Consider the following 27,172-nt stretch of genomic DNA (forward strand, 5'->3'; position numbering starts at 1 on the left):
CAACTTATAACCACTACTTAGACTTACAACCATAACTCAAGGGCTACCTATACTCAGAATGGTTCTGAGTAACTTTAAATATTTAAACATGGGAAAAACAGAAAGCTTGAAATTAAAGAGTGAAATCCCAGGAGGAATATACTGAGAAGGAACTAAAAAAATCATTATTTTGTATAATAGGTAAAGGTAAAGGTTCCCCTGCACATGTGTGCTAGTCGTTTCCAACTCTAGGGGCCGGTGCTCATCTTCGTTTCAAAGCCGAAGAGCCAGCGCTTGTCCGAGGACGTCTCCGTTGTCATGTGGCCGGCATGACTACACGCCAAAGGCGCACGGAACGCTGTTACCTTCCCACCGTAGTGGTCCCTATTTTTCTACTTGCATTTTTACGTGCTTTCGAACTGCTAGGTTGGCAGAAGCTGGGATGAGTAACAGGCGCTCACTCTGCTACACGGCACTCGGGATTCGACCCGCCAAACAGCCGACCTTCTGATTGACAAGCTCAGCGTCCTAACCCACTGAGCCACCGCGTCCCTATTTTGTATAATAGTTAATTATTTTGATGTGTGGATGTTACCCATGGAAGGATACATTCCATTGATTATTGAGGTCTCAAACCATGCAAAGCTATATAAGTCATAAACCATGCTATGAGTTTGCTTGCAAAAAACCTGAAATCATCCATTTGGGGGGGGACACCTTGATAATGAGAATTAGAACAATTTGCTTTCCATGTACATTTTCACTCTTAAAATCCTTTTCATAACTCCTTTTTAAATTATGGAAAAGACCATAATTGGTCTTGTGACTAACATAAAATGTTAGTTTGGGGTGTTTAAGAGGAAAAAATAAATGTGGAGCTTCTACTATCATCCTTTCACTTAGTTTTGAAAACAAAAAATATTACCACTTTTTGCTGCTAAATTTTGGAGATACAATCTGAGGAGTTTGGGGCCATATGTGGACTATCCTATTATTTCATAGAGGGGAATAATTATGATGAAATTTATTTTATTTGAGACCCTCAGTTAGTTTTAAAAATCTTTCAAATATTCCAGATGAGCCACATAAATCATTTCCAAGAATAAATTAATGGTTGCTTTATTAATAATAAATAAACAGGTCCAACCGGCAATTTTCATGTGTTCTGGTTAAGAGCTCAAGCAACTATGGAACAGCAGAAAACTTACATTGGCTAATCAGACAGTTGATAAGAGGATTTATTATTTGAGAAGAAATATGAAATAGTCTTCTAATTCTATCCCCCAAAGTCCCAAACCAATTTAATTTGAGTGATAGTTTACACAAAAACAGAAAAAGTTCCCTATTTATTTTCTTTCTTCTTTTATTTGCCAGAGAACATTAACATTGTGACTTTCAGCTCCGTCCTATTTTTCCTTTTGGGGATATTTTCTATAAATTCTTAGGCAGATAAGATTGCTGTCTTTTTTTTTCAGTGAATGCTCTACTGCAGACATGTCAAACACAAGGCCCGGGGGCCGGATCCGGCCCGCAAAGTGGTTTCATGCGGCCCGCGAAGCCATCCTGGAAACAGTGAGGGAACAGCCCCCACTGCCTTGGCCCTGGCCCAGAGACCCTCCTTCTGCCAGAGACCCTCAGATCTGTCCCACTCCTGCCCAGGCCCCCATAGGCACCCTTGATGCGAACGATGTAGAGCTGGCCACGCCCACTCAGTAGGCCATACGCACTCTAGCCATGCCCACCCAGTAGGCCACGCCCACCCTGGCCATACCCACCCGGCCCCTTGAGGGCAACCGCAGTGCTGATGCGGCCCTCAGTGAAATTGAGTTTGACACCCCTGCTCTACTGTTTTGTCTTGTTATCAGGCACAGAGCAAGTTTTTAGACTGGCATAATCTCAGGTGTTTTTTTTTTCAAGTCTTCATTTTTCAATTTCCATTTTACTGCTACAACTAATGTACTGTATGAATCTAGTTGACATACATTCATTTTAGGGGAGGAGAAGGAAGGAGGATATTTTTAAAAAATGAATAAACCTCCGTTTATGTATAGAAACCTTCCAAACTTTTATTTTGAGGTGGCTCCAGTTTACTTTTAATGCTTGGCCTATCCGTTTTAAGATGTTGGTTTCATTATTGAATAGAATGATAGGAACATGAAAGAGGACTGGAAGACAGCTCTCCCTGCAGGCCCAAAATCCCTTTTATCCTTGGATCCTAGGCTTAACAGATCTTACTTTTATAGGATCTGATTGAAACACTACTACCTAAAGTCTTGCCTGCAATCACTGAAGGACTACAAGATTTGGATGATGATGTTAGAGCCGTTGCCGCAGCATCTCTGGTGCCGGTGGTAGAGAGTCTTGTCCACCTCCAGCCAGAGAAAGTAAGTAGAAAGGCTAATATTTCTGTACTTACTGGCTTGGTTCTAGAGGAAGTCCCAAGTGTCCCATATTTGACCTCATGCATTTTTCATTGCTCTGCTCATGTTTTAGGTACCTTTTATTCTTAATATACTCTGGGATGCACTTCTCGATTTAGATGACCTGACAGCTTCCACAAACAGCATCATGACCCTCCTTTCATCCCTTTTAACTTATTCTCAGGTCCAAAGATGCAGGTAATCTATGTACTTTTTATAGTTGAAAATCCTTGTTTCATCTTGGGTCACCAACCTTATTTTTGTTTAGCTGGCAAAATGGATACTTAATACATTTGTGCAGGCAAATATTGCCTTAGCTGTTTTGAATTGTGTGATAGAAACAGTAGTGATAATGTGTTTGTTTTAATACATGACGTCATGCGTTCAGTCTCACCTCTGCTTCATCTTCCTATACTCGCCATAAGTGTACCCAAGATCATCCAAATATATCAGAACGCTTAAAAACCTGGCTGTGATCCTGGATATGGGGGTAGGTGGGTCAGGAGGTTAAGGAGCCCCATCACAGAGAGGTTATTGTGTTGGTAGGACCCTCAACTGCAATTCAGCATATGTCGTCTTATTGTTTGGGGAGAGTTGCATAGTTGATGGTTTGTTTTTTTTCAGTCACCTTTGTTATTTTGTCAGCTGCCCAGAGTCACTGTAAATTGAATCAGTAAGAAAATAATAAATAATGGACGTGTATTGCACCATAACATAATCTTTTGAGTACTAAGGGCTTCTTCAGATATTCAGAATGGTTCAAGATGGTAATCCTGCTGCCAGCTCGTAAGATCAAAATAATTTCTGGAGGGCTTTTTGTGGCAGAGAGCTAGAATCCTTTCTTTCCCTACAGGGAGAAAACAACACATGTCTATAGAAAGAGAAATTCCGTAAAATGATATGAAGTATAGAATTTTACTTCACGATCATTTCAGCCAAACCCCTACGTTGAGATAGGTCACCTCCCATCCATTTTTCTTTTCCACCCTTAAAAGTTATCTACATTTGTGACCACTTAATACTTGCAATTTTATCTGGGGTATTGTACTTCATTCTTCATAAACATTGGGAATCAAACTTGAACAATTTTTTTTCTCCTGTAAATCCATGCCCAATCAAGTCTTATTCATTGATTTGTGCTTTAGATTGTGTGTGTGTGTGTGTGTGTGTGTGTGTGTGTGTGTATATATATATATATATATATATATATATATATATATATATATATATATATATATATATATATATATATATATATATATATTGGACTGAGAGATCCCAAATCAAAAAAGCTTCCATGACTGATGGTGAATTAGGACCTAGTTCTCCACATTTATCTAATTCCTTTACATTCCTATACATTTTTAGAGTAGTTTTAAGGGGAGAAAAACTTTCCCAAAGCATTAAATAGGCTTGCAAAAATAGTAATAAGGTAATTCTTTGAATTGCTTACTGCCAGTTGGGTAGATGTTAGTAGGCTACATAAGCTGACTTGTATCAACATAATGATAATGTTTCAATCTGTAAATGTGAATATGCATTGCAAAATGTATTGACTAATTTATTGAGTCACTTTTTTTATCTTCATTGTTCCTCTACCTTGTTTTAGTAATCAGCAGTCACTCACAGTTCTTGTACCACGTGTGTGGCCATTTCTTCATCACACAATATCTTCTGTCCGAAAAGCAGCATTAGAAACTCTGTTTACTCTGTTGTCTACACAAGATCAGGTGAGTAATTGCTGTCATTAGAGTACAGGAGCAAGGGAAGTTTGGTTGTACTTAATTTGTGATTATGTAGAAATCCTGTTTTTCACTTTTATTTTCTATGTAGCACATTCGAAGCATTTTTCATTATTACAACAAAGTACTTAAAAATAGTACTAATATAGTGCAGATGAGTAATTTAATTGATTTAAACTTGAAATATTGCAGTATGGCAATTCTTAAATCAATTTGTTGCTAATTAAAATATTTTTTATGTATTCCTTTTTGCTGTTAGACTTCTGCAACATGGCTAACTCCCATTTTGCAAGACATGTTAAGACATATCTTTCAGTTCTGTATTTTGGAAAGTAACCAAGAAATTTTAGAATTAATACATAAGGTATGTGTCCCATTTGCTTTACCTTATTAATAAATCTGTGTATCTTTTCTGATGGTTGTGTTTTAACATTGTTTGATTTCATGAGCATCATGCATGAAATACAGTTCTGTAGAACTGAAATTGGAAGGGTCTGGATATAGTTTGTTCACTAAAGAACAAATAATATTCTATAATACTTTTAGAATATTGCATTGAATAACAAGTATCTTTTTTCTCCTTTACTATGTTATAAATCATGGTACATTTTGCTATTTCCATATTGATGTTTCTATTACATGCTTAAAAATTATTAACAGTCTTATTTAAGTGGCTGAGAATATTGAGAATAGAAAAGAGAAAGGAAAAATATTCTGTCAATGTTACTATTTATTTTATTTTATTTACCGGGTATTTATTTTTATTTTAATTCCATTTATATCCCGCCCTTCTCCAAAGACTCAGGGCGGCTTACAAGCTTAGCAGTAGCCTTCATTCTATGTATATGCCTGCTTATTAGGGCTTTCACACCCCTCCTAAGCGGCATTATTACAAAGTCAGCTTAATTGCCCCCAACAATCTGGGTCCTCATTTTACCTACCTCGGAAGGATGGAAGGCTGAGTCAACCTTGAGCCTGGTGGGACTCGAACCTGCACTAATTGCAGGCAGCTGGTGTTACTTAAGGAGGCATTAGCCCACTGCTCCACCAAGGATGACAGTTTTACAGATACGACATTTTTTTAGTTTTTTCATCCAAAGTTGACTATAGCCTGAAAAAAGAACTGCTACCACTCACATCAAAATAATTGTTTGCTAGATAGGCTTCACTGTTAAGCTGCTTACTTATTAAGATCAGTAAGTATCTTTAAATTGCCCATGGATGCTTTTTCTTTCTTTCTCTTTAATAGGTGTGGCTTGAATTGTTGAGCAAAGCTTCTTTACAGTATGTGGTAGCTGCAGCATGTCCATGGATGGGAGCTTGGCTCTGCCTGATGATGCAGCCTTCTCATTTGCCTATTGATTTAAATATGTTGCTGGAGGTGAAAGCCAGACTGAAGGTCAGACTTGAAGCAACAAAGTATTGCTTTAACTACTATATACCTGTTTGAATGGGATATTTGTAATGCTGGATAGGCTGTGTCTTTCTTATAAAGATCCCCAATTTGGCACCAAAGAGTCCTGTACAGTATGTCACTGTTTCACTAAGAGATTATCAACTTTTTCCTTCCCTCGGCCTAAGGTAGTGTTTCTCAAACTTGGTAGCTTCCAGATTTGTGGATTTCAACTCCCAGAATTCCCTACTCAACATGGTGGCTGTGGCAATTCTGGGAGCTGAAGCCCACATGTCTTTAAAGTTGCCAAGTTTGAAAAAACACTGGTCTGATGCTTGGGCATGTAATACTCTGGTCCGTTTAAAATGACTTGTATATAGACACTATAGGAAATAGTACTTAATATATAAATATAGTGTTATTTATTTCCAAGTACTAAATCAAGTAGCTAACTTGCATTTGATATTGGGAAGGGGGCAGCAGCATAACACCCACATGTGCTGTGTTGTTTGAGATACTGCCATATGGTAGCTATTGACTCTCAGACTAACTTTGTAGTGTTTATATAAGCTTCTAGGGCAGAGGTCTTCAAACTTGGCCCTTTTATCACTTGTGGACTTCAACTCCCAGAATTCCTCAGCCAGGCTTGTTGGCTGAGTAATTCTGGGAGTTGAAGTCCACCAGTCATAAAAGGGCCAAGTTTGAAGACCCCTGTTCTAGGGGCTACACTACCTGGTTTTGTTTCCTCTATATTTCTTTAAACATGATATTGAATATCTTATTTTTTATTTATTTGCTGCTGTTATTTGTATACATTGCAAGTACATATCTTTTAAAAATACTAAAGTCCTGGACAACTTTCAAATATTTTTATCTACTGGAAAAAGATGCAGTGTCTTTGATTATGTGCCAAGTGTTTTTTTCTTTAAGTCTACAATATGCAACCTGCTTTTCACATAGAATAAGACTAAGTCTCTAGTGCTTTTGAAAATTGAACATTATTTCCGCTTCATAGCATAGCAGAGCATAAAAAAGCAAGCATGTTGTTCATAGATTACACATCTTATGAAAAGTTTCAGATACAGGAGTATGCCTAACTCACTTAAACAGTTGGCATTCTCTTGTTAGAGAGTGCCATTTGTATAAAAAGTTAAACAGAGCTAATGCATAGCCTTGCTTAACCTTTTGTTGAGATCTGATTGGTTAATTTACATAATATTTAAAGTGCCTTGAGATATTTTTGTATGACATCTTAATCCATAGCAACTGTCAGGCTGCACCGAGATTGTTATCTGAACTGGAAGACTAGTAGACATAGAATCTAGGATGCAGCTCTTTAATAATATTACAGATAACAAAGCAGAAAAGCAGCAACTGCCAACTGTAAACTTCAACTTAAAATTCAAAGCTTCTCTCCTGTGTATCCTAACAGACAGAGAGAGGGTTATTTATCACGTAACATTAGTTAATGGCTTGATCTTATCTTTCTGGTATTCCCACTAACAGAAGATTGTCTGGGGTTTTTTTTCTACCATCCGTCTCTAAGCGCAGAGCCCCTTGTGTGGGATTTGACCATTTATAAGATACTTGCCATATGCCAAATAAATAAATAATACATAAAACTGTTGACCTCCTGCCTTAAAATTGGATTATTCCTCTGCCATGATGCACCATTGTCTCATTGTCCCAGCCAATTCAGTAGATTCCTAGGTTTATGTCCTGCATCTAGTTTACTTCTAGTAAGTAGCAAACAGATGGACTAATAATTAGCAGGTTCCATTCCATTGCTTTCAGATTCAGTCTGTGATGATATATCCCTAATATATATCCCTATGTTTTGCACTACCTGATCTGTGTGAGTAGAAGGCTGCCTTTACCAAGTTCCCACTAGGCTGCATGTAAATAGTTTAGGGAAAATCAAGCCATCATTTTGCAGCTACCCAGTTAAGAGGCCAGTCTGATGGATAACCTCTGTTGACATCAAAAGCTAACTGCTGAAATGACCTACTTTGAGTCACTGCCTAGAACAGGGGTATCAAACTGCCAGCCCGCGGGCCGGATGCGTCACAACAAAACCGCGCCCACCCCATTACCGGCAATGGGGGAAAAGCTCCGATACGTCGCGTGACGTCGCGAGTTTGACACCCCTGGCCTAGATGTATTCTGGGAAATCTACAGGAGGGATAGGTCTTCCTATGTCTTCAGGGCAGAGAAGAAGAGGGAGGAGAAAGGGGATGCAAAATCTTACCCACACCATTTACATCGGAACACAGACTATCGGTCAAAAAATCTATTTCTCTATATCTTTAGAAAGTTTATGCTATTAATTACCATATAATTTCCCTCCTGATTGTTCTTGTTTATCAGTTCAAAAGCTTTTTCTGCTTGCCTCTTGTCTGAGTTGACTGAGGAGTGTTTACATTTATTTGCTATCTTGTAATACCATTGGGTGTACAGACCACTTTGAGATGGTTCTACTGAAATTCAGTGAAATGGTCAAATGTGAGGACAGTTTTGTCCAGTTTTTGGTTGGTTACAAAGATGGGACTAGGAGTGGTTTGATTTGAGGTACATCCTGGCCCCCTTGTCACTTTCCTCTGAAATTAACTGAAATTATACTATATTTTGTATATTATATACTATACTTTCATTAGGTTATACAGATTTCACTCAGATGCATATCCAGGTTAAAAATCTATTGTTTGTCAAATTTTAAGCTTCAGACAAGGAGGAGAATAGCTCCTTTTCTTAGGCATGGAAGGAAAAAGATTTTTAAAAAATCAAGTATCGCAGCTTTTAATTTTTTCTGAAAGGAGGGGAGCCTGAGGCATTTGTAATTATTAAGAAGGAAAGAATAAATATCTCAAATGGGCAAATGAAGCTTCATCTCTGTTTATACTTTGCAAATGGAAAGCAAATCCATATTTGCCTTTTGTCTGATAATGTTTTTGTACCTGCATTCTTCCTCTTCTGTCCACATCAGGACAGAATATAAGTGCCTTTTAGCCAGCAATTGCAGTTGAATAACAAGTGCTGTTTTAATAATTTCAGTACATTAGAACAGAGGTGGAAACTGGAGGCAGTTAAGGCAATTACTGCTCTTATAGATCTGCATGCATATGCTTGTGTTTGAGGTTATCATCTCCAAAATTAGAGACAGTGAAAATGTTTATATTATATTTAATTTAGGAACCTGTTATATTACTGCATAGATTTCATCTGTGATGAAAATAATACATTTCAAATATTACTGTTCCAAATATAAAAAGAAAAGCCATGTATATAAAAAAGGTAACCCTATTTTAACAGCAGGTGTGTTGTTTTTACAGGAAAAGTCAGGTGGGAAGATGCGTCCAAGTCAAACCCAGACCAAAGAAGTGGTACAAGAATACATAGCTGGTGCCGAAAGTGTCACTGAAGATCCAGCAACTAGAGATTTTGTTGTTATGAGAGCTCGGATGATGGCAGCAAAGTCAGTTTATTATTGAAAACCTTTTATGTTAAACAAGAGAAAACCTATAGTGAAGACATGTGATTCAAGTTAGATTGCCCTAAACACTGTAACCCAACTAACAGAAATATATTGTTCCAGATTACTCGGAGCACTCTGCTGCTGTATTTGTGATCCAAGCGTGAATGCTGCTTCCCAAGAAATCAAACCAGCTGAATCACTTGCCCAGCTCTTGCTTTTCCACCTGAACTCCAAGTCAGCTTTGCAGAGGTTTAGTGTTGCATTAGTAATCTGTGAGTGGGCTGCCTTGCAGAAGGTAGGAACAATACCGCTGTTGAAACATATATTCTACAACTTAAACCATTTCTGCCTCTATTTAAATAAAGCTTATCATTTTCAGATAGAACGCCTTTTTCTATCAGTAGATAACAATCCATATGCGAGATAATTTTCAGGTTGACTGGAATTGACAGAACTCTAATTCATAACCTTAGTTACAGAGGCTGAAAGTACCCAAACAGTCTTCTAAGAATACACATAGCAGCATTTAAATGTTTGTGTGTGAATAATAAACTTTTCTATCATGCTGCAATGTGCTTCCCAAAATCATTTGAGATTGAAAGCCAGCAGGTGGCTATTTGAAACATTGCTGCTTTTTGGGGTACATACCTGGTTAAGTTCATTTTTTATTTAGATGTACATCAATATTAAGTATTAAGTTCCTTAATACTTATCCAGCCCAGTTCTTTGTACTTTTGTTTTAAATCATGAAACTGAATAAGTACCAGTTCAATCATTTAGAGGTTTTTCAGTACTTGTAATAAGTTAATCCTCTGTATGCCTTTTAAGATCATTTTCATTTAAAATGTAAAATTTTGGCTGTTTGCAGGAAAATAAAGTAGTGGCCGATGCTGTCCTGTCACGCTTGCTTGGTGTTCTTTCTGAGCATCTTTATTATGATGAAATTGCTGTTCCCTTCACCCGAATGCAGAATGAATGTAAACAACTTATTTCTTCATTCACCGATGCAAACATTGATATTTCCAGTCAAGTAAACTGCAGTGTATTTACAATAGATCAAGCTAATGAATTGGTGAGTAAATTAATAAAAATATTTGCCTTCACACTTCAATTGAAACTACTATGGTGGCAAAGTGTTCCCCAGTCTCTGCAATTATCTTTTAAAATAACCCTGTAGGTCCTCCAAAATAGTAGCATCTTTTTGCATACAGGTAGGCCTCAGCTTACAGTCACAGTTTGGACCAGAATTTTGGTCACTAAGCGCTGCAGTTATAAAGCAAGACATCATGTGGCCATGTTACTTTGCAATCCTGACAATTGGCAGTCATTAAGTAAATTTTGTTGATCATTAGTTAAGGATTCACCCCAATCCAAGTCATTCCAGTCTTGGTTCCTCACAGACCTGAGCTTCAGTAAGGTGAGGGACTGACTCCAACTCCTCCTCCTGCCTATGTCCCCTACCCTTTTGGCCCCTCTTCACCCTACCTTGTGGTGCAGCAAGGAGCTCCAAAACTGCATGGCTCTGGAGCTGCTTGCCACACCCCAGAAGCCATAGCCACCTTAGCCCAGTTCCTGTCACTTAGTCAGTTGTAATGTTAATAACTGTAGATAAAAAACAGTCCTTGTAATGACATACTACTACTACTACTACTACTACTACTACTAATAATAATAATAATAATAATAATAATAATAATAATAATAATAATAATAATAATAATACACCCCGGTCTTAACAATTGTTGATAAGAAAGACAAAAAAGTCTGGATAGTGGACGTGGCAGTGCCTGGAGACAGCAGAATAGATGAAAAAGAACTGGAGAAGATAACAAAATACAAAGACCTACAAATAGAAATAGACTGTGGCAAAGGCAAGCAAGGGTAGTACCAATAGTAATAGGCGCCTTGGGTGCAATCCCAAAACAACTGGAGCACCACTTGAACACCATTGGCATTGACAAATTCACCATTAGTCAATTGCAAAAGGCGGCCTTACTAGGAACTGCTTCCATCCTGCGACGATATCTATAATACCATCAAACATCCACATCTGCCTATCCCAGGTCCTTGGTAAGGACTCAATAGGTAGACAAAAATGCCAAATCCAGTCTGAACATCTGGCTGACTGCGATGATCAATAATAATAATAATCTCAGAAAGCATTGGTTGACATCTTCAATGTTTCTTATATTTATCCTCCCCAGATTTTTTTTTCTTACAGTGTTTATTTCATTTTATTCCTTTTGGATACGGCCAAGCTCCAACTGATTCTGGGTAACTCACAACAATGAAATAGCATTAAAAAACAAAATACAAAAAACTAACCAAAATGTGTACAGTAACTACAAAATGATCACAAGATGACAATCCAGCCACAAAATAAACCTAAAGCATCACAACCAGGGGAGTCCCAGCAACCCTACCCCAAGACCTAGGTGAAGAGCCAAGTCTTTAGGGCTTTACATTATGAAATTAGAATATAATCAGCTTTGCAAAAATAATACCTCAGATACTCTACAAATGTATAAGTGTTCTACAGGTATCTTATTATTATTCCTGCTTTCTACGATATCTGTGGATATAGGTTGAGCTGAGCTTAGGGCAAATATGCTTCTTCTGCTCAGTCATCAATAGCAATAGCAATAATACTTAGACTTATATACCGCTTCATAGTGCTTTACAGCTTTACAGAGTCAGAATATTGCCCCCAACAATCTTGGTCCTCATTTTACCAACCTCGGAAGGATGGAAGGTTGAGTCAACCTTGAGCTGGTGAGGATCGAACCCTTGGTAGTCAGCAGAATTAGCCTGCAATGCTGCATTCTAACCACTGCGCCGCCATGACTCCTATTGGCCTCTTCATGTAAATGATAATAGTTTGAGATAGAACTATCACTGGAAAAATATCTGTTGCTGGAAAATAATGTTTCCTTAAGACTTCTAAAGATGAAAAGATGTCAGCGCTTGATAGTTCCTATATGTTGAAGAAGTAGAATAAACTAAGCTTTGCTATAGCTGTCTTCATCTCCTTTTACCTTATGATGAAAAGCATCTATTTCTACCTTTGAAATGAGAAAATGAGAAGGAAGCATTGAGATACAAAGTGATCTCTTACAGAGGATGCGATTATTAGCCCTAATCAAAGCCCTGATTTTGATAACAATGATACAGATGAGCAAAATAAGTCTCTTCCAAGATGCAGTGTATTTTTAGTACAGATGATCCTGTTGATAGTTCCAGTCTCTAAAGGTGAAAAGAGGACAAGTAGGCAATTAAATTTTTTAAAATAAGCTATTGTAGCTATTGATGCTTCTGTTACAGAATTATTTTACATATGGTTGTTTTCCAGGTAGAAATATAAGAATGTACCTGAGAAGTTCAAGTTGTGTCTATTCTGCTTTAATATATGATTGTGGAGCATGTATTTCATTCTCGAGTGAGGAATTAAAGGGAAAGGTTCTTAATTACAAATAGTGTAGGGACACTAACATTCTGCTGTATAAATTTTCCATTCATGTTTTATGTTTATGTCTAATTGTGTAAGGGATGCCCAAAGAGTGATTCCCATTGTGTTGGTGGAATGCAGAAATAATCTAGGTGGCATTCAGAAGTTTTAATTTAATTTTATTGAATTTATATACCGCCCTTTCCCGAAGGACTCAGGGCGGTTTACAGGGTATAATTTTTAAAACATTAATACAAAAATTAAGACCAATTTAAAAAAGATTAAACTAAGTCCCTGCAACATGTAAAACCCCAGTTAAAACCCCAATTAAAACTCAGCCTGAGCCGGAAAGCTCGAAGAGCCAGGTCTTCAGGTCTCGGCGGAATGATTGAAGGTCGGGGGCAGTCCTAAGCTCCGCAGGCAGCTGGTTCCAGAGGGCAGGTGCCCCCACAGAGAAGGCCCTCCCCCTGGGTGTCATCCGTCATTCCTGAAGTGTATCTTCTTAGATCTTACTCTAAATATTAAATATAATAATAGCATACCTGTAAAATTATAAATAATCTTCTCTGAATCCAAAGGTTTTTTGTTTCTTTTACAGTAAGACCCAGGTTCTTTGATAGAAAATTTTATAGGATATAGAACCAAAAAACCCTGAAACAGTCCTAGAAGACGACACAGCTACTTTAAAGAGTTGCAGTCAAATGCTGTGCTCATTCATAGCTCTTTTCTAAAGCACTGTGCAGCCCAGGGGTATCCTTGGAAAAGAAAAATCAGAAAAATCTTGATCAGTGTATTGAGCATCTTATACCCACTGAAATTGTCAAATCACACGGGTACACAGTGGATCCATTTGAATTCCAGAAAGTTCTTTGGAAGTTTCATGAGTTTCTGGTCAGCAGCTCAGTCAAGATCTTAGTCAACATCCAGAATGAGGGTGAGAGTGGCAACCTTCCCCCAGTCTGCCAATTTCTGGGGCTGGTTTTCAAGAAGTTCCAGGAGATGACAAGACATAAAAGGTTTCTGGAGTGGCACTGGGGAAAAAAACAACAGTAAGTTTCTCTGGAGATATGTCTCTCTGGCTCGCTTATGAGAACTAAATAGCTCAAAATAGCTATACTAGTCTCCCTTAATTCTTTGTCGGTGAATTTAAATTCAACACAGAAATAGTTTGTCGCAGAAGTGATTGCCTGCGATGGCTCCTAGATTGGGGCTGAAAGGCAAAAGCGGAAGCAGTATGCTCTGACCCATAGTTGGGTAGATCAGGTTGCTCTGATAAGTATTTGGTTAGCTCATTAGAATAACCATTTTTGAAGCTTGGGGTCATTCACATACGAAAGCTATAGTGTTGCATTTCAAAGAAGGTTACTGCAGTATATTTATGCTTACAAAGATACACCAGTTTCCACAAGTTAATTATCTTTTTTTATCAATTGTGAAGCAATTTTGTCTTCACACCTGAGATCCATATGATTTCTCTACATGCTCAAATTATCTTTGGTCAGTATGCTATATATAACTATAAATGTGTGGCTTTCCTCTTCTGAAGGCACAAGATTGTAACCTGTTAGTTTCAAAAATAACAAATGATAATTGATTCCTCTCTCATTGTAGCCATTTCTTGCACCTAATTATTTTTGGTAGGACTGGGATACTGGTGGTGCAACTGTCCTGGTTCTATTTTATGTTTTAATGTCTTTGAATCCAACAAATCTTGGCTTCTTTCCAGAGTAAACTAACTCTGGAAGCTGGGAGGATATTAAGGTTTTTTAAAAATTATCTTTATTACATCCATAAGAAAGAAATTATCATAACTACCAATGGATGAAACCCAATACCTTCTTATGAAACCCAATACCTTCTCATGAGGATTAAAATAATAAAACAAATTATGTATAAATCTTGGTGGAAAGAACAAATTTCATAATGATAAATGCAACATGGAGTCTGGACATACTTAGCTGTAATATCTATCTTCAAATAGTAATAGCAACAGCTAGGGGTTTCATTATCTTCCTAGATATTTCAGTCAATTAATCCTGAAATAGCTGCTTTATAGTTCCTGGTTGGGAATGGTCTGAAAATCTACAGACAAGCAGCATAATGAATTAAAATGTCAGATATAGGATATTTTTGTAGCATGAATCACAGATTCATCTTTAGTATTTAAGCAAAGGCAAAGATGATCCTGGTAAGAGATATTATTGTAATTTCCCATTATCATTATAAAGGGCAAGGCTGAATTCTTGCTCATGCAAATTCCCTTCTGCATGTAATATGAAGGACGTTGTAAGAATATCTAGTCATTTACCATAGCTGGCAAATAGTATTCAGTTTATAAGATACTCATCGTACCTCTCCCAACGTGTGAACTGTTGAGATTTCAAAATCTTTGGGTTAGGTAAGATGTTTACAGAAGGCTGTAAAATGAACCAAGAAAAATATATGTTGATGTTAATGTAATAAAATGGATTGTGAGGACAGATTACAAACCCCAAAGTTAAGCTAAACTTTGTGTTGTATTGATTTACAATTTTTCACTTTATTGGGGAAACCCTGTTACACCAGTTCTCCTTTCTCCAATTCTGGCTTTAGTCTACTTTGATGTGGAGAAGAGAAAAGCCCAGGGTGCTTTTTGGGGGGGGGGAGGAGGAAAGTCCTCAGTTTTAATACTTGCCCCACCTCTATTTAAATTCTGTATGAAATTGCTGGACAAAGTCATCCATCCGCATGAGGGTCGGATGTCATCAATACATAAAGAATACTCGGCTATATATTAGAATTCTAGGCTGAAGAGGTGATTTTTTTTTATGTCTTGTCCTGATGCCTGGAGGCTGTTAGGGTCTGGATGGAGAGAAATAGACTTTGAGCTCAATCATAGCAAGACTTACAAGTAGCTTTAGATTCAAGGAGTTTCTACCTCTGTGGATTTTCCAAATTTAGTTACTTATAGGGTTGCACTTTCCATATGGCACTTGTATATAACTTAGAAATAATTTGTTATTTGTTTTGCTTTCCTTTCTAATAGTTTTAACTATTTGTACTTTATAAATTGAACTATAATTATAGCAACCTAGAAGTCACTTGACTACATAAACAAAAATGGTGACTTTTTCTGAACATCTGGGTAATTGCATGAATGTGTAATAATCTTCCTACAATTATTTTTAATTTCATAAGTCTTGTTTTATGTTTTGATATATATTTTTGATTATTTTGAGTACAGCATTTTGAAAGAGGGATCAAAATCTGCAAAAATAAATATGGGTTTGTGCCAGCTTCTAGTATTTAAAACCCTTGTATGTCCTAAAATAGTAATGATTTTTTTAATTTTTTTATTAAGGTTACTACTGTTTTTAATGAAGCCACATCATCTCATAATCTAAATCCCCAAGTTTTACAGCAGTTAGAAAGCAAGCGACTGCAAGTTCAAATGACAGTCACAGAAACAAACCTTGAATGGCAAACATTGCAGCTGAGAGTACATACATTTACTGCTTGTGCTGTTGTAAATTTGGAGCAGCTTCCAGAAAAAATAAATCCTGTTATAAAACCTTTGATGGAGGCTGTGAAGAAAGAAGAAAATACACTAGTACAAAATTATTCAGCTTTATGCATAGCAAAATTGCTTCAGCAATGTATCGCAAGGTCTCCCTGTCCCAATTCAAAAATCATTAAAAATCTTTGCACCTCGCTTTGTGTGGATCCACATCTTACTCCTTTAGCATCCTGTCCAGCACAGCAGCAGAGCAGCCATGAAAACTCAAAAGGTATGTTGACCAACTGTTAATCTTCAGTTTACTGCATACTACCATCTTCACAATCTTATAAAGAAGTATTTCAAGCAGTTGGCTATGGCCTTTAAAGCTCTCTATGGCATGGATCCAGGTTACTTGATCCCTCAAGGAAGGCCCATTCTACTCCTGCTGGCAGAGGAGGCCTGCTGCAGATCCCATCAGTCAAGGAATTCGGTCTGGTGGGATCCAGGAGAAGAGCCTTCTCTGCCATCACACTGGCCTCTGGAACATCTGTCTTCCTGGGGTGAGGCCTGCCCCCACCCTCCTACCCTTCCATAAGAGCTGAAGTCCTGTTCTGCCAATTGGCCTGGGGACCCAATGGGGGAGTTATTGGACTAATAGCTGACCCCAACTTTCCCCCGCGCATCCTGTCTGCTCTCCACACATTTTAATTCATATTGCTGTATTTTCATTTATTTTTATTGTTTTATTGATTTACTATTGTTACATTTACATTTTTTTTATTTTATTGATAATTTTACCTCCTTCTGTTCTAAACCTCCCACAGTAGGCCCATGGTGAGATGGGTGGCAAATTAATAATAAATAAATAAACTTCCCAACCTTGGCCACTTTAAGATATGTGGACTTCAGCTCCCAAAATTGCTGGCTGGGGAATTCTGGGGATTTTTTTTTATTGAAAAGTTTTACAATACATTTTTAAATACAACCCCCCTCCCCTCTCCCCAACCACCCCAACCCTCCCCTCCCCCCTCCCCGACTTCCCAGAGCAAAATACAGGGTATAAAAATACAAACAAACATAATCTAAAATATGCAAACAACTATAAAATATTAAATTCTATCGCACTTTAACTCTTAATAAAATGACTACAAGCTAGTTATACATTATATCCGCTACTTATTCGAATGCTAAATGAAACTTTTTAGTCCCATATTTATTCTGGATATAATCAATCCATCTTCTCCACTCCACCATGTATCTCTGTTGCTATTGGTCTTTCAAGTACACTGAGATCTTTGCCATTTCCGCCAAGTTGGAAACTTTTAAAGTCCATTCTTCTATAGTCGGCAGTTCTTCCTTCTTCCACTAAGGTTCCCCCGCACACGCGTGTTAGTCGTTTCCGACTCTAGGGGCCGGTGCTCATCTCCGTTTCAAAGCCGAAGAGCCAGCGCTTGTCCGAGGACATCTCCGTGGTCATGTGGCCGGCATGACTAGACGCCAAAGGCGCACGGAACACTGTTACCTTCCCACCGTAGTGGTCCCTATTTTTCTACTTGCATTTTTACGTGCTTTCGAACTGCTAGGTTGGCAGAAGCTGGGACGAGTAACAGGCGCTCACTCTGTTACGCGGCACTCGGGATTCGACCCGCCAAACTGCCGACCTTCTGATCGACAAGCTCAGTGTCCTAACCCACTGAGCCACCGCGTCCCTTCCACTATTGCCCTACTAAAAGTCTCGCTGCCGTAATTAAATTCAACATCAATTCTGGGGATTGAAGTCCCCACTTCTTCAAGTGGCCAAAGTTGGGAAACATTGCTATAGAGCTTGAAACAACGTCCAGATGACGGTGTCAGCTTAAATACATTGTAGCATTTAATGCAAGTAGAAAAATAGGGACCACTCCGGTGGGAAGGTAACAGCGTTCCGTGCGCCTTTGGCGTCTAGTCATGCCGGCCACATGACCACGGAGACATCCTCGGACAAGCGCTGGCTCTTCGGCTTTGAAACGGAGATGAGCACCGGCCCCTAGAGTCGGAAACGACTAGCACGCATGTGCAGGGGAACCTTTACCTTTACCTAAAGCATTTTTAGTCATTTATGATTTTAAAAAATGGTGAATTCTCTCACCATTTTGTTCCAACTGCTATGGAGAAGGATCTCACCTTATAATTGCTTATAGAGATTTTTTTTGTATGCTTAGGCTTCAGTTCACCACATCTTTCTAAGCTGGGGTTTGTGGCATAAGTTGAAATTAATTTGCTATCTGAGCCAAAACCTGAAAGATCACATTGTTGCTTTGCACAATCTGTGAATCTAAAATAAGATTAGCATATCACAGGCGTTCTACAAGTTTGGTTAACTTATGTGTCCTTTCAACATATGATTGGTAGATGATGATTATACTATTTCATATAATGTATTTTTTCAGCATTTAGAAGTGTCATTTTAAAATATGTTTCATGTTTCTCAAACATTCACTGACTTTTTTTGGAATAGTACTGATTTTGGTTTTGGGAATCACCACTGACCATAAGATTTGAATTTGAAACTGCTTTCTTTTACTTCTCTCAGAAGAAGAATCATTATTTTCTAGATCCATCATCCTGTGAAATGAAAATCTTTAAAATTTTGAGGCACTAGCCTTTTTCTAATCACTACAATTTAGTTATTAACTCCTCTCCATGACAAAAATAGTGGGAGGAGTAAACAAGCCAAGGAAAGAAAAAAAAATACATTACTGTACTTATTTATACCTCCCACATTTTACCCAGAGATATTCCCTAGTTTATTTAATCACCACCACCACATCTCTGCATAAAAGATTAGAGTGAGCTAGAATAAGTCATCCAGTGAGTTTCATTAACAAGTAGAAATTTGCATTTGAATCTCTACTTTTATTGCAGCACTCTTAATTACAGTTCTATACTAATTTGCCAAGTTTCTTAAGTGTTTCCTAATTCTGTGTCTGTCTCAGAATAATTCAGTCCTATTTATTTATTTATTTATTTATTTATTTTTCAAATGTATATCGCTGCCTATTTCACAAAACAAGTGACTCTGGGCCCGCATACATTTTCTTTGTTATCTTGCCAGCATGCTGCTCTGAATTTCAAACCAAATATTCTAGTGATCACAATCCCTTTGTATTTCAAGTTCAGTTTTTTAAAGACTTAATATTAGAGATTGATTTTTCTCTTTAATTTCCTTTTCCATTACAATTTGTGACGAACATGTTTATGATCATCCCTGCTGCTTCTATCAGAGTGTTTTTAATTGCTACCTTTTTTGTAGGATCTAATTCTGAAAGAGATGGGATGCATCATACAGTCACCAAGCACAGAGGTATCATTACACTATATAGGCACCAAAAAGCTGCATTTGCCATCACAAGCCGACGGGGTCCAACACCAAAGGCCACCAAAGCCCAAATTGGAGATTTGCCTGCAAGCACTAGTGGAAATGTAACAACAGAGCTCGATGAAGTGGGTACAAAGTTTATTTTTCAGTTTTGCAAACATTACACAGTGCTCCAATATAAATAGGTAACTTGAATCATCTTAGAAAAAATGCACCAAGCTCCTCGGGTGGTGAGGGGGAAGAACGGTATACATTGGGGAGCAGGGCAGAGGTTGAATACAAGGGATTTCATTATATGCTGAATATATACTGCTCAAAAAAAATAAAGGGAACACTTAAACAACACAATGTACTGTATTTAATAGGATGTCTTATTTTCTGTTCCCTTTATTTTTTTGAGCAGTATATATTAGGGAGGCTGGTTTCAAAGATGATGAGTGTGGATTTACAATTAGAGGAAGCAACATTAGCAGCCTGCACTATGCTAGTAAAACTAGTTGACTAGCTGAAAATACCAATAATTTTCATTGATTTTTCATTACCTAGTAATGAAAGTGAAAGAAAAATGGAGCTATCTTAAAAACCCAAAACATAAACTAATGACGACAGGTACAGCAATCGGCTTTAGAACTGACAGTGAAGATACTCAAATGGATAGCTTTTTCATTTAGGATCAGCTATTGGGAATAACAGAGTGAGCGCCTGTTACTCGTCCCAGCTTCTGCCAACCTAGCAGTTCGAAAGCACGTAAAAATGCAAGTCGAAAAATAGGGACCACTACGGTGGGAAGGTAACAGCACTCCGTGCGCCTTTGGCGTCTAGTCATGCCGGCCACATGATCACGGAGACATCCTCGGATGAGCGCTGGCTCTTTGGCTTTGAAACGGAGATGAGCACCGGCCCCTAAAGTCAGAAACGACTAGTACGCATGCGCGGGGGAACCTTTACCGTTACCTATTAGGAATAAAGGAACTAGCAGTCAAGAAATACACCAGAGACTAGATCTGGTAGGAATATGATTCGGATTAGCAACAAAAGCCTTGGGAAAGCTTTTCGGATGCTGTGACGTACCCATAGATCAGAATTGTGGAGGCAGTGGTTATTTATCCCTGTGGCTTTCTATGGAGGTAAAAGACTGAACAGGCAAAGTAAGAAAGAGTGTTAATGCTTTTGAACTGTGGTGTCAGAGAAGTCTCCTGAAAATCCAAAGGATAACCAAGAAAAAAATGTGGATCACAAAGCAAATCAATCCAGGGTTCTCACAATGTACAAATGACCAGGCTCAAATTAGCATATCTTAGATACATTATGTGAAGCACCTTGAGATGTCATAATTTTGAGAAAGGTGGAAAGAAAGAGAAGAAGATAACGATTAGCAGGGATTTGATTATAGCATTGATGGGTGCAGAAAGATGGGGGGGGGGAATTATCCTCTAGAGGAAGTCTATGTAGTTGCTAAAAATCAACATCAGCTAAACTGCAGCTAATCAAAAAGGGGTTAAGTACAGAAAAACCTTGATGTTGCAGCTTTTTAAAAATAGACTGTCCTATTTTCTTTCCTTGGCCATAACACTCTTCCCTCCCACTCTCTTTTTTTAATGGAAATGAGTGAAGCTTTTGTGCATGCCTAGACTGATCTCCTACCAGTCCTTTCACTATTTCTTTGCTCCTGAGAAAATGAGACATGTTTGTTTCTTAGAGATGTAGGATCAATTTTAAAAGTGATTGAGAAAGGCAAGAATGGAAGGAAATAACAAGTATTTGCTAGCAAATACTTTTCTGATTCTTTTTTAATCCTGCTACCCAGTTCACAAAGAATAATCTGTGTGTGTTATACCCAGCTTGACGACTTGAAATCTTGGAAATTAAATGTATTTTTTTATTTAAAAAAAGAGCATTGTGATTTGAAGCAATTATCATGTTGGTTATTTTACTTCAGTTAACTTTAAATTCTCATATGCATGAATTAAAACAAAATTTTACCCATCAACCTGATATTGAGTATACCATATTAATCTCTTCTATTAAGATATGTTGTACATTATAGGTCTGTTGTAAAGTTGAGAGTTGATCAGACTGCTAGTGCTCTTCCATGTTGGTCCTTTATTTGAATCAGCAGTATATTGTAGTATAGTTCCCACTTTAATTTTTCTTTATTGATTTGATATATGGGAAACTGGAAAAGCATTTTATTTTTTTCCTGGAGTAACTGCATTAGATACCAGCATGCTACTTTATTTTCCTTTGTTTGCTTTTAAATTACTGTATGCTCTTATTAAATTCAAGGCTCAGAAGCCCTACATTGTACAGCGCAGAGGAGCCGAATATGCTTTATCCACCATAGCAAAGCATTTTGGTGATGAAATGGCGGTAGGCTTGCCACATCTTTGGGATACTATGGTTGGGTCCTTAAAGAACAGCATCGATATAAATAACTTTGGTAGGTATATTTCTTAAGGCTTGGCTAATTTAAAATTTCAGTTGAAAAAATAAATAAATCTAATACTATTTCCTGTAATAGATCGAAAGTTACTCTTGGAAAAAGGAGATGGACCAGCTCAGGAACTGGTGAATTCTCTGCAAGTTTTTGAAATAACTTCAGCTTCTATGGATATTCGGCTTCACTCTCTGGTATTGAATTTTGTTTAGAAACAGTTAACATTCTCACTGAGGTTTGGTAATATTTTGTTTTTGCTTTTCTTAAAGTTGGAATAATGATTACAACTGCCACCTGCCATTAAAAATATTGTGGTGGTTTTTATATTTAAATCAACCCTACCTTTTTTGGGGGGAAAATTGGTCTAAGAGTTGTGGTTTTATCTTAAAAGGCAATAACTCTTGAAGATATTTTAAAATTTACTCTTCCTGGCATAATAATGATTTGACTTATGTCTTTAAAAATAAGGCTCTAGATAACTGTGTTTGTGCACCTTCATATGCCTGTGTCCTTTTCTAACCGTTCAAATACACCTTGACATTCCCCTGTCCTTGTTCCACTGCAAGTAGATAAATCATGTGTTCAGTATCGTGAATAACTCACACTGACATTGAATTAAAATGGCTGTCTTGTGATAGTGTAAGAGAGCATCTTCAGAAGCCTTTACTGTACCTGTGATTGACTCACGGTTTCTTTTTTTCAGTTAGTACAGCACTTGCCTTACCTTTGTATGTGCCTTCAACACCCCAGCACTGCAGTGAGGCACATGGCTGCTCGTTGTGTGGGTGTAATGAGCAAAATAGCTACCGTGGAAACCATTCATATTTTTCTAGAAAAGGTTCTTCCTTGGCTGGGAGCGATAGATGATAGTACCAAGCAAGAAGGTGCAATTGAAGCTCTTGGCGGTATCCTTGCTAAATTCTTTTGTAGTCTCTCTGTGTGGGGATGTCCACGGAAGGCTAGATTTGTCTAAATAAAACATAATCCTGAAATTGGCTGCTTGAAAGTAATAACATCCAAGGTAAATAAAAGAAAGGAATGTTCTCCTTTGATCTGGATTAAGTAGATGAACTGCAGAGCTCAGCAGGGAGACGCCTCTCCTTGGTCAACTGGAACAAGAGGGGCAAAAGCTTATGTGTGTTGGGGGGGGCGCGGGTTGGGGGAGAATGTTAGAATTGTTTCTGTTGTAAAAGGATCTCTACTGCTAATTAGAAAGAAATCCTTAACAATGAAAATGCAGCTATAATGGAGCAATTAGATGTTGGAATTATTCCCTACATAGTTCTGCTTGTGGTTCCTGTTCTGGGCAGAATGAGTGATCAGACAGACAGTGTCCGTTTCATGGCTACTCAGTGCTTTGCAACTCTGATTAGATTAATGCCACTTGAGGTAAGTCGGACCCTTTCCTGTTGTGTCTCAAGACATGCCGCCTTTGTTTGGTTGTTTGCTCCCTGAATTGGTGCTTAAGCTACAAGTAGTCCTTGACTTACAACCACAGTTGGGACCAGAATTTCCACTGTTAAGCAAAGCATTATGTGAGCTGCACCCAATTTTACAACCCTTTTTTTTTTTGCCACGGTTAAGCAAGTTGCTGCAGCTGTTAAGTGACTCACACGATTGTTAAGCAAATCCGGCTTTTCCGGTTGACTTTGCTTGTCGGAAGCCAACTGGGAAGGTTGCAAATGGCACCCAGGACCCTGCAGGTGTTTTGATCACATGAACAGAGGGATGGCACCTCAGTCGTAACTGCAAGGACTGTGGTTAATCACTTTTTCCAGTGCCGTTGTAACTTTGGCTGCTAAATGAATGGCTGTAAATCCAGGACTATCTGTATAGGCTTCTGACTGCTATAATTCAAGAGTGATTTGCTGCAAATTCTGCTGAGGGTGATATGATGGGACAGAATGACAGTTATGGAAACCAGGCAACCTAAGGAAAAAAAATCAATGCTGCAAACTTATTAAACAGGGAAGGCTCATGACAGTGAATATATAAAATATAAATTAAATGAGAACGTGCTGTAATAACCATTTTAGTATTTTCAATGTCTTTGCTAGAGCATTTAGTACATGTAAGTACAATTCCAGCTGAAGTCAGCAGAACTATGCTAGTTTTAAAGAACATTTAGATTCTGCTATAACTAATTTGTGTTTTCTTTTATGGCTTCTTTTCTGTAATCATGTAGATTTAGTTGAACCTGCACTTTTCATTGAACAGCATTCATTTTTTTCAGTTTTTTTTAAATCTGTTCATATATTTTTATTTTATTTATTTTATTTTAATTCCATTTATATCCCGCCCTTCTCCGAAGACTCAGGGCGGCTTACAAGCTTAGCAGTAGCCTTCATTCTATGTATATGCCTGCTTATTAGGGCTTTCATACACCCCCCAAGCAGCATTATTACAAAGTCAGCTTAATTGCCCCCAACAATCTGGGTCCTCATTTTACCCACCTCGGAAGGATGGAAGGCTGAGTCAACCTTGAGCCTGGTGGGACTCGAACCTGCACTAATTGCAGGCAGCTGGTGTTACTTAAGGAGGCATTAGCCCACTGCTCCACCAAGGCAATAGCACTTATATAGCAATAGCACTTAGACTTATATACCTCTTCACACTGCTTTACAGCCCTCTCTAAGCTGTTTACAGAGTCAGCATATTGCCCCCAAAAAACTGAATCCTCATTTTACTGACCTCGAAAGGATGGAAGGCTGAGTCAACCTTGAGCCCGGTGAACCTCGAACTGCTGTCCGCCAGCAGTCAGCAGAAGTAGCCTGCAGTATTGCATTCTAACTACTGCACCAGCAGGGCTATATATAGAAGTCCTTTACTGATTTTCAGCAACTAGTGTAAATATTGTAGAAATTGTTAGAGTGAGGGATAGTTGTACAGAAGTATCCAACCAGGGAAGAAGGAAAGATGAAGCGTGAGCCAAGTCTAGAATCACTGCACAACTATAAAAGGGCAGAACAGGCCTTCCCTGAATTCCTTAGACTAGAGTCTTATCTAATTGTTCCCAAGGGTGAGTTACCAAACTGGGGAGATTCCTGTATTACAGGCAGAACATAATCAAGTAGTTAGCTTGAACTCTGCAGTTGTGAGTCTGGTTGTTCACGCCCAACATAGTTGACTTAGAATTCATTTTGTCATGAATACTAATTGATAATTGTATTAATATGAGGACATTTTAAAATGGGTCAAATTGAAATTTGATATCTAACACAGCGTTTCCCAACCTTAGGAACTTGAAGATGCGTGGACTTCAACTCCCAGAATTCCCCAGCCAGCTATGCTGGCTGGGGAATTCTGGGAGTTGAAGTCCACGCATCTTCAAGTTCCTAAGGTTGGGAAATGCTGATCTAACATATGTGAAAAATATATGCATTTTGTGAAAGGTTGTACCCAGGGAATAATATAAAGTTAATGTCAAATAGCTCATAGTTTACTATCAAAAATTAATAAAGAAAATTCTTCACTAATAGATAATTAATCTTAATGATGAATAGAAAACTACATTACAGCCCTTCTTTGGGGAAAAGCCCGTTCCATTCTAACCAATTTACTTGAACTACACATTAATGTTTATCCAGTTGAAGAAAATATCTGTAGCTCAGGTTGAAGTGTGGACTCCTTGGTGGTCTCTGAACTTAATTGTTTGCTTGCAGATGTACCGGGGTAGGTGATATCATTCGTGCTAAGCGTGAGGCTTGCTTCCTCTACAGTAGTTTGTCCTGATTGTGTTGGTGGAAGTATGGTTTTTCTCCTTGGTAATTCCTTGATTAGGGCACTGCTTGATTATTTGTCTGGTGTTAATCCCTGCTTATCTGGGAGTTTGGTCTTTTTTGTTTCCTTCTTAGCTTTTTGTTATCTCTTTTAAATGGTATGTAAATATGGTTTATATCTATGTGTTAATGATGGCTAATTGTCTGATTATCAGGCTTCCAAAAATTCAGTAACATTTTTAGATTTGGTTTGATCTAGGACACAGGTGTCAAACTGCCGGCCCACGAGTCAGATGCGTCATGCTGAAGCTGTGTCATCTAGGCTTCGGCAATGGGAAAAAAGTCTCGATAACGTCATCTGATGTGGCGAGTTTGACAACCCTGATCTAGGATGGTCATAGTTTTCCAATTAAAATTCTGGCTGAAGTCTGTCCATGTGTTATGAGATTAAGGGGTTTTCATTTTGACTGCTAGTTGGTGTTCATGAATATGCTCTGCTACTTTAGTGGCTGTTACAGGCCTCACACTGTTGTAGATGACTCTGCTTTTTTCTTCTTAAAGGTAAATTCAATAGTAAACTAAATATACACATGATATAAACAAGGCATAGCTATTAAAATATTAAAAAAGATTTCTCCTTGTCCTATAGTTCTGTATAGTCCAAAGAATATATTTTCTATATAAACCTTTATTTTCACTTAGAGTTATCATTTATCCAATTCTTCATCATTGCTTTGCCTTTCAGAACACCCCTTCTTTCGTTCTAAATTGCAATCTATTGCAGTAGTAAATTACTATACAAATTTGCTTAAATATTTGACTAATGTAAATTGGAAGACTACATGCATTTTACAAATTCTGAAAACAGCATGATTTTAGTTTGCCTTTTTAGCAGAAAGTAGATCCTAATAGGTACACTGAGTGCTTTCATACCAGAGACAAATTCCTTGTGTGTCTAATCATACTTGGCCAAATAAAATATTCAGTTTTGAACTTGTACTTCTATCTTTTCTATCAGGCTGGTATTCCAGATCCACCAAATATGTCTGAAGATTTAATTAAAATAAAAGCCAAGGAACGCCATTTCCTGGAACAATTATTGGATGGGAAAAAACTAGAAAATTATAAAATCCCAGTACCAATTAAAGCAGAACTCAGAAAATATCAACAGGTAAGTTTTCATTTGCTAAACAAGTTTTCATTTGTTAAACAGTTCTGATCTAGCATTTTTCTTAGATCCTTTATTATAAAACTTCTTGAGATAGGTAAGATGAAATGATCCATTTAAAGAAGAATGCTTTAGATTGGTAACTAGGTTGTTCAAGTTTCATTGGTGTTTTTGAAATTTTCTATTGCTTAATTCATTTTGCGGTTGCCACATTTTAAATTGTTAAAATGATATAACTTGGAAATTGCTTCAGCGGCCTTTATTAAGAGTGAAAAGCATATGTAAATGTAACAGTAAATAAAATAAGTCCAATATACATTTTTTAGCTCTCACATTATTAGAATGTTTGTCATATCTTACAGGAAGGTGTGAACTGGTTGGCTTTTCTCAACAAATATAAACTTCATGGTATCCTGTGTGATGATATGGGCTTAGGAAAAACCCTGCAGTCCATCTGTATTCTTGCAGGAGATCACTATCTCAGGTAGACTACATATTTACTGCTGCTCAATATTTCTCCAAAAGTTTTTCCCCCCAGTACAATAAATAAATGAATGAATA

The 27,172-nt window shown here is 37.8% G+C and overlaps 1 protein-coding gene across 2 annotated transcripts in view; it reads left to right on the forward strand.

Moving 5' to 3' along the window:
• BTAF1 (B-TFIID TATA-box binding protein associated factor 1) overlaps nucleotides 1-27,172 on the forward strand; it is a 77,007-nt gene that overhangs the window by 37,618 nt on the left and 12,217 nt on the right. For both annotated transcript variants that reach the window (XM_083363532.1, XM_083363533.1), the window contains exons 12-27: nucleotides 2,223-2,363; nucleotides 2,473-2,597; nucleotides 4,009-4,129; nucleotides 4,401-4,505; nucleotides 5,391-5,540; nucleotides 8,864-9,006; nucleotides 9,127-9,301; nucleotides 9,875-10,078; nucleotides 15,792-16,218; nucleotides 19,222-19,412; nucleotides 21,574-21,727; nucleotides 21,809-21,918; nucleotides 22,428-22,629; nucleotides 22,965-23,113; nucleotides 26,462-26,614; nucleotides 26,974-27,095. In XM_083363532.1, the coding sequence (XP_083219658.1) occupies nucleotides 2,223-2,363; nucleotides 2,473-2,597; nucleotides 4,009-4,129; nucleotides 4,401-4,505; nucleotides 5,391-5,540; nucleotides 8,864-9,006; nucleotides 9,127-9,301; nucleotides 9,875-10,078; nucleotides 15,792-16,218; nucleotides 19,222-19,412; nucleotides 21,574-21,727; nucleotides 21,809-21,918; nucleotides 22,428-22,629; nucleotides 22,965-23,113; nucleotides 26,462-26,614; nucleotides 26,974-27,095 (2,672 nt within the window). The remainder of the gene's footprint in view (nucleotides 1-2,222; nucleotides 2,364-2,472; nucleotides 2,598-4,008; nucleotides 4,130-4,400; nucleotides 4,506-5,390; nucleotides 5,541-8,863; nucleotides 9,007-9,126; nucleotides 9,302-9,874; nucleotides 10,079-15,791; nucleotides 16,219-19,221; nucleotides 19,413-21,573; nucleotides 21,728-21,808; nucleotides 21,919-22,427; nucleotides 22,630-22,964; nucleotides 23,114-26,461; nucleotides 26,615-26,973; nucleotides 27,096-27,172) is intronic.

The sequence above is a fragment of the Vipera ursinii genome (genome assembly GCF_947247035.1).
Source record: "Vipera ursinii genome assembly, chromosome: 5".
Classification (NCBI taxonomy): domain Eukaryota; kingdom Metazoa; phylum Chordata; class Lepidosauria; order Squamata; family Viperidae; genus Vipera; species Vipera ursinii.